At 40.2% G+C, this 12,414-nt stretch overlaps 1 protein-coding gene and 1 non-coding gene across 3 annotated transcripts; one reads left to right on the forward strand and one right to left on the reverse strand.

Moving 5' to 3' along the window:
• Positions 1-5,552: 5,552 nt before the first annotated feature.
• On the forward strand, positions 5,553-9,982 carry LOC112168803. 2 transcript variants are annotated; one of them, XM_040508065.1, is made up of 5 exons: positions 5,553-5,702; positions 6,875-6,985; positions 7,235-7,360; positions 8,570-8,622; positions 8,712-9,982. In XM_040508065.1, exons 2-5 carry the CDS (start codon positions 6,880-6,882, stop codon positions 9,639-9,641), a joined length of 1,215 nt encoding a protein of 404 aa, XP_040363999.1. In that variant the 5' UTR covers positions 5,553-5,702; positions 6,875-6,879; the 3' UTR covers positions 9,642-9,982. The 2 variants fall into 2 exon arrangements, with proteins under 2 accessions (XP_040363999.1, XP_040364000.1); XM_040508066.1 differs by lacking the exon at positions 8,570-8,622 and having other exon boundaries at positions 7,235-7,344.
• On the reverse strand, positions 9,982-11,497 carry LOC112171444. The gene is made up of 3 exons (XR_005801437.1): positions 10,956-11,497; positions 10,609-10,766; positions 9,982-10,512 (listed from the first exon to the last, which is right to left on the reverse strand). It is a non-coding gene; the product is annotated as an uncharacterized LOC112171444 (transcript).
• Between the last annotated feature and the right edge of the window lie 917 nt (positions 11,498-12,414).

Genomic DNA, 12,414 nt, shown 5'->3' on the forward strand with positions numbered 1-12,414 from the left:
TCTAACTCATAACCACTCAATCGATTCTTAAATCGATTCCTTAACCATTCCAAGACCTCGCTTAATCTAAGCCTTCACAAAGACCGTTCGATAACTTAACAAATTTTAATTCACTTCCTTCAACAAAATTTTCCACCAAAATATAATATAAAACCTTTCCAAAAATTTCCAAATTCATTCTTAACCTTCCTTATTTCCACTCACCATTCCATCTCTAAATTTCAACTCCTCTCTAAATTCTCTTTTCCAAAACACAATCTCCACTCCAAACTCCTCCACAAAATAGAACAATTCCACATTCTTTCTTAATTTTTCTCTCCTTTGCAAAATCACAATTTCAACTCTAACAATCTCAAATTCTCTCTACTTCCTAACAAATAATTCATAATAGCCCTTTACCAAGAGTTTTCACCCAACACTACAAACATGACAAATCCATCAACCATGTTCAACATCACAACCAAAGAAAACTCAATATCAAACAAACCTCAAGTTTAACACAAACTCAAAGATTAAATTCAATTCCAATCAACCTATTTATTCCAAAATCAACTTCATAACCCACACAACTATCTCTAAACCTGCAGCAGCCACCAAAAAAAAGCAAAAATATCCAGAAAAATCAAACAAGAACCCAAGAATTCGAGAGTTACTGTTCACAGTACTGTTCACAGTCTCAAACACCTTCAAATCTTCCTCCACAGCCCAAAACAAGCTGCAACAAGGTTAGGAACTCATTCAGCAACTCACCAACAACCAAAACCCAAAGAAATTTGACCGGAAATCGCCGGAAAACTGAGATCAAAGCAAAAATCCACTTTTTTCCATTTCTGCAATTTTCCTCATATCTCCAAAACCAAAGCTACCCAAGGTGAAATACTTACATTAGATGCAAGAGGAGGAAGAGAAGATCCTCTAATGGCCGGTGGTGCGGCCGGTGGCGGTGGTTTCACCGGAAAAAGTAGCTCCGGTTTGCAGAAAGAGAAAGAAAAGAAAGAAGAGAAAAGAAAGAAGGAAGAAAGGAGGGGGGGGGGCTGGAATCGGGAAACCGATTTCTCTCTCTTCCTTTTCTGTTTTTATTTCCTCTTTTCCACAATAATAAACTCATCTAAAAAAATAACCATGCTATGAATAGTACTTTCTATTTTTGATCATAACTTTTCCGTAAAAACTCCGATTTAAACAAACTTCGTGTCCACGAACTCGATTTTGCGTATTCTACGACAATCTCAAATAAATTTCCTAATTTACCGGACTAAAGAAAAAGTCACTCCTCAGTTAACCACGGTAAAAAGTAATTAATAGGTACGGGGCATTACATTGGAACCCCCAGGTCTAGCTTTCGAAACCCCATGAGGCCTTGGGGCCAGCTAATGGGTGCATTTTTCCGGATGGCGTTCAAAAGGGATTAGTCCGGCTCTGCTGGGATACCCTCCCGAAGGGTGTGTGTATTGCTAACTGACTAACACTAACCTCCCCCAATAAAAAAAAAGAAAGTAATTTTATTACCCCGTGAACTAATTATAATAGCCTGGACCATAAACACATGGTGCTCCTACTATATACTATAATTTCTCAGGGTTAAACTAATTCTAAACCTAGCCGTACAAACGCAAACCCTAACTCGGATTGCATGGAGGACGTTGACGAGATGGTCGTCCGTCTGGCTGCATCTCTGGGGATGGTAGATGTACGCCGGCCGGTGGATCTTCGACCTTCTCGTGGCGGAGGGTTGCATCACTCTCAAACGTACCTAGTTGGCAAACTACTGACGGCCAGAGCTTTTAATAAGCAGTCGTTTATGGGGATGTTCCAGCGAGCATGGAGACTATATGGTTGCTACACCATCCAAGAGCATGAAAATCATTTTCTATTTACCTTGTCGGAACCAACTTATCGCAATCGGATATTCCGAGGCGGTTCGTGGGGTTTTGACAATGCCCCGGTTGTTCTTGCACCATATGACGGGGTTAGAGTGATAAAAGATGTCCTGCTCTCTACCCTAGCCTTTTGGATCAAGGTGCGTGGATTGCTGCAAGACTTCCACACTAATTGATTTCGTAGGATCGGCAGCGGGCTTGGGCGCTATGTTTAGAATGATAGAAGTATAGAACAGAGTCTGATGCAGGGAATATCAGAATCCGAGTTGAAATGGACCTTCTGCAGCCTGTGATTTTCCATCAAAGCTTTACGGTGTATGACTGAGTTGACGTGGACTTTGACTTTTTCTTTGAGAATCAATATGGTATATGCAAAGATTGTGGCCTTGTTACTCATGTGGGATTACCATGCACTGGAACATCGTTGCCAGAAGAGGTAGGAACTGAAGCTTCACTAGCAAGAAGAAATCTGGAACGTGCTCTGAACCAGGTGGATGTCATACCACATGTCTGACCGGATTTGGTCTTTGGGCACAGACTACTCCTCAGGTTGGTCTAGAGAGGTTTCTATTGGCAGCCAAGCCTAAGGTTAGGAAGGAAATACGGCAGCGGCCTTCTTCTAGTAGTGGAGAGGGTAGTTCTGGGGTGCAGATGGAGTCAACAGTTGATGGACTTGAGAGTGGAAGTAAACCAAAATCTAGTGGTTCTGATCAAGGGCTGGCTGGACTTGATAGCTCGGCAGAGCAGGAGCTGGGTAATGCTGTTGTTACTCCTAGCTGTGGAGTGCGCCAAAAGCGCATGGAAGAGGATGGTATTTCTCCAAAGAAGATGAGGCTTAGTTTAGCTGTTGGAAGGACTAATCTGGATGCTATGACAATGGGGTTATGCTCTGTGAAACCGGTCAAAGAAGTATTCAAGAAAAGGGGTAGACCGAAAGGAGCAAAGAACAAGACAAAGGAGCTCAAAGTTGTACAATCTTCACCTATGAAGAAGTCCCCAACTAAGAGAATCAAGACTCCAAGAAAGAAGGAGGGATTGGTGAATGGTTTGCCGGAATTCACCATAATTGAGGTTGTCAATGGTTCTAACCCATCCAAGGGTAAGGAACTTATAGTTGCTTGATAGGTTTTTTTCCTAGAAATAATTGTCTATGCTTATAAGAATATCTCTATGAGTCTTGTGGAAGTGCTTAACTTTAGCGTACCACAATTGTGTGCTCGGCATGTAAGGTTAGCTAGACTAGATTGCCTGCAAGGCGAAGTATTTTTATGTGGCATAGATTACTCTGAGCAGAAATGTTTCAATGGAGTAGTCTTCTGTACTATTATTTATCTATGAACTGGGCTTTCTACTTTATCAAAATACACACACACACTATAATTTCCCCAATGCCCAAAACCAAAAAATACCATGGCCAATTACATATAAGGCAATTTTTGAATTTTTTTTAGCCTAAGGGCTCTAACTATTTTTTTTCCCTAAAAATGAAAACCCTATTCTCTCTAGCAGTGTGTTTTCTCAGGCTGACACTAACGGCGCTACTTCTTGTCGGCGACGCGCACAGTAGCTCAGGCCAACTTTCTCACACAAAGCTCTTCTGCCCTTCCTTTGACCCAATACAGAGATGTTATCTACGTTCACCGGATTCGATTGACCGTGCTCGAGCTCTGATTGTTTGGGCTGATAAAAACCACGGCGGCGATGATGGATTTTTGTTTGACCATGGTAAATACTTTGAGGCGTCGAAGTCATCATTGGTTGGAGTCAATTTCAACCGAATTCAATGTCGAGATCTCTTGGCAACTTTCTTCTGGGTTGTCAGCCACCGATTTCCTTTGGATACTAAAACTATGAACTATACTCGAGACTTATTGCAACTGGGTTTGGGGATCCAACTAGGGGCTCAGAAGAAGATGACCAGTGGTCATCTGCGATTAGGTCATCTTCTGTCGAGGACGACAATGGAATGCGGTGGTGCAGGTTTTATTGGGTCCATTTTGAACCCCACTTGGACTATGTGGCTTCTGATGGAGGAGTAATGGGATATGCAGGGTTCTTCCTGTTGCAGTGCATGCCTGCAGGCTATGGTTGAACGGATGGGCGTTGGTTCGAAACGGTGACACCAAGAACTCGATTTGGCTCTGGGAGTCCAGATCAATTTTGGTGGCTATGCATTTGGGTTGTGTTTGGACCCAAGTTCAAACCTGGATGACGTCGATAGTAGGGATTCTCTCATTGTGGTGGCTGTCTGATAGGTAAAATTGATGCTAGAGCCATCATCACGGTGTTGTCCTGCAGAGAAGCTATTTTTGGGCCTGCACCGTGTTGGGCCTCTCTCTGGGTTGGGTGCCCTATTAGGTTTTGGACTTGGTTTGTTGGGGTCCAGAATGTCTAATAGGGCTCCTGGCCTTGATGGGCTTCTTGGGCCGCTGGTTGGGCTTGGAGCATATAAGATAGATTTTAGGCCTGTCTTTATTGGGTCTAGACTGACTGTTAGGTTTTTATACCCACCTTTTAGATAGTTTTTCTATTTAAATTAGCCTATTACTATGCATACTGATACATAGTTAAATAGGCTTGCTTTGAATAAGTGAGCATGACTTGTCGAATAAATGGTCATATCCTATGTATCACTATGGTGTGTTCATCACAATTTGTCTATCTATAGATGGTAGCAGAATGATATGTAATGGTCATTCTGGCCTTACTTTTATTATTAATGCAAAGTCCTTGAAATGCTTTAGTTCAAAAAAAAAAAACTTTTTTTTTTCTTCCCTCATAAGGCTAGTAAATAAAAAATTGTGTTAAATTTTGGATATAAAAACCAACATATTTACATAAATGGCACTAGAGTAAAAAGTCAACAATCATTATCTCTCTCTTCTCCAGCGGGGTCTCCGGCCAACTCCGGCGGGTTCTCCAAATACCTCCGGCGAGGTTTTAGACGACCACAAAGTACTGTCACTAAAACCAAAAACTACTATCACTAGCAACAAAGCTACTCTAGTGAGATTTCTGACAACCTCTGGCGAGGTCACGAAAGCTACTGTCACCAGCAACGAAAGTTATTATCACAAACAAAAGTTATGCTCTCCAAAACTAAAAGCTACTATCTCTACCAATAAAAACTACTGTCACAAACACCAAAAGCTACTCTCACCAACAACAAACACTAAACTACATTATCAAATCCAACAATTGAGAAAGTCCACTCTAAATTCATTACATGCAACTATTTTCTTGTAAACAAAACATGCCATATTTCTCAAACAAATATTTGTCTCCATAAAAAAAAAAAAAAAATTAGAGAAACAATGTTCAATCTTTGCTTAAATCTCAAGGATCCCCAATCTCCCCTTGTCCGCGGGACCCAACTAACTAATTGGATACTAAACTGGCGGGACGTAATTGGATGCAACATCAACGTCTTCGTCCCCTTCCACCTCAAAACATGCGATCGTAAGTGTTAACTAATCCACACATACACTGTTTTTCAGAAAACTACTATCAAGCAGAACAAAAGCTACTTATATATAATTTTCTAAAAATACTAGAGATCAGGATTTGAATTAGCCAAAATATAGGAAAAAAAAAAGAATTTCTAAAACGTAAATGGTAGTGAGACGTGAGACTAGTCAAAGATGCATTAAATTTTTTGCCAAAAAAAGATGCATTAAATTTCTTGGCTCACGTCATTCCCATTCCTTAAACCCCAAGCTCAGAGGCTCTCTTCCTTCTCTCTCCAAAACCAGGGTTTTAGTTTTCGTTCACCAATTCTATTCCTGGTTGTCTAGGCCTTCCAGACCTTCTCTGCCTCCTGTGGTAAATGAAAAATGCTTCCTTTTTACATATCCAATGTCTTGTTTTGCCTTTGCTTACTGAATCTGAATTTGCATTTTTGGCTAGTTTTCTGATTCTAATCATGACCATTTTCCGTTGACGATTGTAAAAGCACTAAAGGTCTCTCCTTTATTGTTACCTTTTGTGGGTTGCTCTCGATTTCTGTATTCTACTTTCTCATATGTTTACAGCTTATTTTATGCATTGGTTATGGGTCTTTTGGTTTTCTCTACAAGAAAAAAGAAAAAAGAAAAAAAAAAGGAGCTTTCTGTAAGATTTATTTGATCCGAATCCCATTTTACATGATGGAGCTTTGTGTTGTAACCCCTTGTTGCATTTCTGATTTCTTAAACCCATATATTTTGGCTCCTTCTCAAAGTGAATTCCACTTTGAGAAGGAGAAGGAGCCAAAATATCACAGCGGGTTCCTCTATGTGGGGATCTGTAAAGTGTTTTAAAAACGTGGATTTGGCTCTGTTCATTGTATCTTATTGACTTATGTTTAAGCACATTGGTTTATTTAACAGGTTGGGATTATTAGCTATTTTGGGATGGGTATGTGTAAAGTACCTCACAGAACCAGCCATATCAGAATATTTATATCCCAAAGATATAAATAAATGACAGATGCTGAAGTCATGTAGTTGAAGAAATTATTTGCTCTACTGAGATCTTTGTATTCTAGTTCCATATGGGACTGTTGAGCAATGCTTCTCTAGATAAATAGGGAATATGTTTGAGTAACGATCAGGAATATTGTTGAGTAACTTCTAATAATTAACCATGACTACATCAAAGTTCCGGTTCCTTGTAGCTTTTCTTCAGTTAATCATTGGTGGTACCAATTGAAAGTGAAATAAAATATTTGATCATCGACTAGTTGGTGGTATTTTATAGATATTGGTTTCCTTTCATGAGCCTTTGATCATCACAGTTGCTTATGAGTTTAGTTGAGGAATGGTAAACACTACTTGTTCTTTGAAATTTGTTGCCCTTTGATGCTGTTTCTCTCTTGTTACTTGCAATTTTGTTTTATAATGATAATTCCTATTTATTAGTTCAGTATAATGAAACAAACTCCATTAAGAACAGTTTAGTTGCTAAGCTGTCAGTGTTGTGTACATCATTATAATTAATCTGCTTCTTTTTTCTAGGAGTAATGTGCCACGTACACAACAATGACGAACGAGTGAGCTCTCTGCTAATGGATTTGGAATCAACCATGGTGAGCTTAAGAAGACAGAAACGCTTGAGGCCATGCTCTGGTAAATTACAGCTCAAATGAGCAGTACAAGATATGAGTAATTGCTTTTGTGGATACACGTGCTTTGTTCTGCTGCTTTTGATATCTTAGTCATACAAGTTTTCCGTTGTGTAATTCTGACTTGTCGGTGCTTCAAGATAATTTTCTAGTTTTGGTGACTATGAATCTGATTCAACAGGTTTTTGGTGTATGTTTACTTTCTTAATAAATTATTAGGCAATTTACCAAATAGGTCTGTTCGTCTGTGCAGGAAGTAGTTCGGGTGTAGCTTCACTTCCTGGTTTTTGTGACAATGGAACTTCTCTTCAAGCTTCTACCCAGGAAAAACCTGATAATGTGCATCTCACACCTTCAAACAATGTAAATCAATCAGAGGATTTAAGAATGCATTACTAATAAGTCTACATGCATCAGATGTACCAAACTTTTGTCTATCACCATGTCGACAAATGTCAGAATTCCTAGGTTGAGAGAAAAAGTCTGTGGAATGATACTTTCATCCTGATTTTGTTTGAAGACATGTTGATATTTCTAGTTTAGTAACTAATAATTATGAGCTTCTATGAAAATAACTGAAAAACCTTACCAATTTAGGAAAAGTAGTGATATGATTTATACACTGGTGCTCTGGTTATAATAGAAATTAATACTTGTTGCGATTGGTTCTGAAAGCAACTGGGCTATTTGGTGCATATGCTTTCCTGCTGATCATATTCTGTGTGTTTGTCACTTTCTTCTGTTATGAAGTAGGAACTTTTAAGCAAGCATAGTAGATAATAATTTCTCAATATAAGCTTAAGGAATCAATTTGGAAAGCGACTGCTGAATGTAGATCATGCTTCTCTATATGCATTAGCATCTAGCTTGTCTCTAAATGCATAATTAGTCTAAACTAGTACTTGAGGTAGTTACATCTGCTGATAGGAAAATATTGTAATTCTTGCTGTATTCTAAGCTTGATATATATCATTTTGGAAAGCCATCATTGAATGTAGGTCTTGTTTGATATCTAAATTTGCTTTTGCATAAAGGTCATATCTAGCCTCTATGTGAACCATTCTGCAGAAATAGTATAGTTATTTATATACCATGTTTTGATATTGTGCATTCTTGAATTAAGCTGAGAGGGGAAACTGAGCTAGGTGTGAAACACAAACTTCCTTTTATACAAAACTTTCTTTTATTAACAAATAGGATCTGGAAAGAAGTTCATTTGGATATCATAGCTTTAATAAACCAAAATCACTAACTAGGTGATTTGGAAGTTGGACAATAGTTTGAGATGTTGGTTCCCCGGACCTGCTTTCTGGTCAACTATGCTTTTTAAGTTTATACAGGAGCATGTTTCTACCATATATTCTTTACTATGACTGAACTAGGAAAGACAAAACTAAAAATATATAACTCCTGTCTGGAATAATCAACTTGAGAATTGAGATCCTAGAATCCCAGTCAGTCGTTTCTGGCTTTTTCTAATTAGTTAATGTGTAACATAAGGCTTCCCAAAATGAATCATTGCGAGACCCAGCTGCTGCTGAGAGGGTTTTGCTGGACCTACTTGGCCCTGCTGATACCAAGATTATGCAGGCGTATGCTGACTGCGGTCTGAAGCAGAACTTAGCTCACCATGCCCTTGCCATAAGTGATTGTCCTCCAGAGTGTCATCACATTACTATTTCTGTGTGGTTTGAATAGTTTTGCAACTGATACTGCTGATTATTATTCAGTCCTGCGGCTCCTGCCTCCATATTGCTATGTGGCTAAGGGTTACTGGGGATGCCTCTAAGGAGCGAGATGAAGCAATAGCTCGTGTTGCAGAGCTGGAGAAAAGAGTTGGAAACTTTGTAGAAACCACTACCAAACAGGAGGCAGTAATCGAGTTTATGAGGCAACAGGTCCTGGAATACTCTAGCATGAAGAGGGAGTATGAGTCCAAGCTTGATGGTTTGTTAAATGATGTTAGTCAGCAGAGGCAGAAGGCTGAAATGTGGGAGAGTAAGTGCAAGGAGCAGGAGGCCTTGCATCAGGTTAAGGCTACTCGTCTGGAGGAGTTTTCTTGTCACCTGGAAGAGGTCTTGAAGCAGCTTGGGGAGGCCAATGCTGACCTTTCTGAGGTCACTCAGGGCCTTCATGTGGCTAGGGAAGGTATTGAGAAGATCACAGGTACCTTTACTCAGGCTGAGGTTAAAGTGAAGCAGCTCCAGAAGAGCTGTGAAATGTATAGGGTGCTTCGTGACATGGAGAAGGAAAAGCATACCAAAGTAAGGACTGCTCCAAGTGCTGAGCTCAAGGAGGATCTCCAGAGGAACGAAAACCATAAGCAGAACAAAGATGGTAACATGCTAACCAGGGAGATGATCAAAGAACTAAAAAAGCAGGTGATGAGGTGGTCCCAAGAAAAGTTTCAGGAGGAAGGTGAAGACCGGGACATGGATGGAGAGGGCTCTAATGCATCAAGGGAACAAGTGGAGGGTGGGGATGCTCTGTCTTTCTGGACGATTTGCAATCACTGCAAAATGTACGTTGAGTATCATAGGATTTATCAAAGTAACTTTCTCCTTTGCCAAAACTGTCACAATGCTTTTAATGCTTTAGAAGTTGCTCCACCGCCACAGGTTTCCAGGTCATCCAGTAGGTCTTCTCTCCAGCAACATTAAAATTCAACAGTCCATTCTTCATCAAAGGGGAAGGGTCCTGCTGCTGCATAGGTGGATAGAGAAGTGGACCTCCATGATGCTATATGAGCTAGTTTAGATTAATCAAAATTGGAAACAAAAGCCATGCTTTAGCAACCTATTTTCTTGTCTTATATGACTGACTAATTCTCTCCAAGCAAATCCCTGTTTGATTACTTTAGTAGTGGGATCTGCATGGTACAATAACAGAATTATCAAAGAAAAATTACTCATTAGCGTAGTTTATTAAGTCAGTGCTTAGTTCATATTATCAAACACATGAAAGATTAAATTTATTAAAAGCTAACCCAATCTGGAAATTATATGTTGGCAAAAAGGCAGATGCAATCTTTCAAATGCTTGATAGCGAATCCTTCTAAGCTTTCCTCTTGTAGACTTGTAAAGTAAATTATACAGGTGCGAAGAGCAAGTACTCTTGCCAATTGTGAAGGGTAAAAACTCTGAACCCCTAAAGCTAAAAATCGTTATTATATGACTACTTTTATGTTGACGCAAAACTGATGATCAAGCTCTAGCGAGGAGATAGTTCTGTGATCGAAGCCTCACTTACTGAGTTTAGGACAGAGTTGCTCTTAGATCGACTTGAACCCAGGATTCCTGGCATGCCGGATCCAATCATAAGAAATGATGGTTGTGAGGGTACTGGAAGAGTGAGGGAGTTGCTAGTAAGCATGTGAATAACCGAAGCTATGGTTGGCCTATCACCTATATTTTGTTGTACACATAGTAATCCGATATGGATGCATTTCATTATTTCAGTTCTTGAACCAGTCATCAAGCTGTTATCTATTAGATTTGAAGCTGCTGACCCTTCCCTCCAGCTTCTCCATGCCTGCAGAAACATAATCAGACATTTTTCTTTTCATTAATTGCATTCAATATTTCAATATTTCAATTGTGGTATATATTAATTAGAGTGAATTTATACTTTTTACTTGCATAGCTTAGAAGATCTTCCACATTCCCTTCATGACTGAAAGAACTGTTTTTCTGTCCACTCACTATCTCCAGACTAACACACCGGAGCTATAGGCATCAGACTTGACAGAAAACTGTCCACGCATGACATGCTCTGGAGCCATATATCTGCTACAGGAAAATCAGCAAGAGAATGTTGACCTTATTGAAGTTAGATGGATATTGTAGTTGTAAACATGAACTTGTAAGTTATTCATATGCCATTGTATAGGAGCTATAGATATCTATAGCCTGGTGTTACACCCTTGAAGGTGCAAGGGGTGAAAGCACCGAGGTTAAGGCATGTCTTACACCTACCTTGAGTGTCGAAGGGCAGCAAGGATTGTCCAAGGAAGTCCAGTGTTTGAGTGTGCAAGCCTCGCTAACCAAGCAGCAAGCAAAGCCAACATTGGCCCATCAGCAGGCAAGGAGGGAGACTCGAGGGTTAACCTAGCTAAGCACTGATGGCAAGCCCATGCATTGAGAGTAGGCAATGCATGGCCTGTGCGAGGGACTTCCAGGGGCAGCGCATAGCGAGGGGCGAGGATGGCATGCTGACAAGCAAGCTGCAAGTGCGTGACGCAAGCTTATGCAAGGGAGATGCAAGCGGCGGTTAGCATAGGTTATTAGCTCCTATCCAAAGGAAGTTGGAGGAGGTTGCCTTGAGTAACTCCCCTTTGGATAAACCTAGGTGGTTAGGGTTGTCAACCACAAGATCGACTAGTTAAGCGATCTTATCCCTAGGTGGTTGGGGGTGTCAACCATAAGAGAAAATCGTGGGGTGCTCGACACACATACCTAGGGAAGCTGGGGTTGTCAACTTCCAAGGGTTGGCTGCCCTCTATAAATAGCCAAGTGTGTTGAGACTCTAAACACATCCAATAGGGAGTGTATTGTGGAGATCCAACACGAGTTCCTTTTGTTAAGTGTGAGTTAATAAAGGGTTTAGGTTTCCCCCTATTTCGTGTGTCTTGTTGATTGAAACATTCATCCAAACATTGGTGTCCACTTTGAGTGTTGGGTGGCAATGAAACACTTGAGTGATAAGCACATTTTACTCTGAGCTGTGCTAGGCTGGTCTTGTTGTCATATGGGGGGCAGCAAGGCTCCATCACGGACTTGAGGGAAGCGAAAAAAATTCCTACTCAAGAACGTGTCCGTGACACCTGGTCTGGTACTTGCTAGGTTCCTACCATTCCAAAATCTGCAATTTTGGGGTTTAGTTCTGCATCTAACAAAATATTGCTAGCTTTGAGGTGATCACGATGGATATATATTTCTAAGACGAGAATCTTCATGAAGGTAAAGTAGCCCTCGTCCAATGCCAAATATGATTTTGTAGCGACTATCCCAATCCAAATGTGTACGCTTGCATTGCATCTACATTAAAAAACAAAATTTTTGTAATGTTATCCTGTTGGAGTGCTCTCTTTTGGAAGCATGTGTGTGTGTGTGCGCGTGTGTGAGAAAGACTATTATGTTTACCGAATATGAATTGGTTTAGACTTGCGTTTGGGACAAACTCGTAAACAAGAAGTCTTTCAGCTCCTTTCAAGCAGAAACCTATAAGGAGCCTAACTAATCGGTGTTGCAGCTTGGCTACTAACAAGACCTCATTTTTGAATTCTAAATCTCCTTGTGCAGAATCCTTGGAAAGCCTTTTCACGGCTACATCTTCGTGATTGAATAGCCTACCCTGCATTAATTCACCAAGCTTGGAAGTTATCTTATTGCTCATTAGGCACATAAATCATATTGCATGTAACTCTATATAATG

This window comes from Rosa chinensis, chromosome 6 (assembly GCF_002994745.2).
Source record: "Rosa chinensis cultivar Old Blush chromosome 6, RchiOBHm-V2, whole genome shotgun sequence".
In the NCBI taxonomy this organism is placed as follows: Eukaryota; Viridiplantae; Streptophyta; class Magnoliopsida; order Rosales; family Rosaceae; genus Rosa; species Rosa chinensis.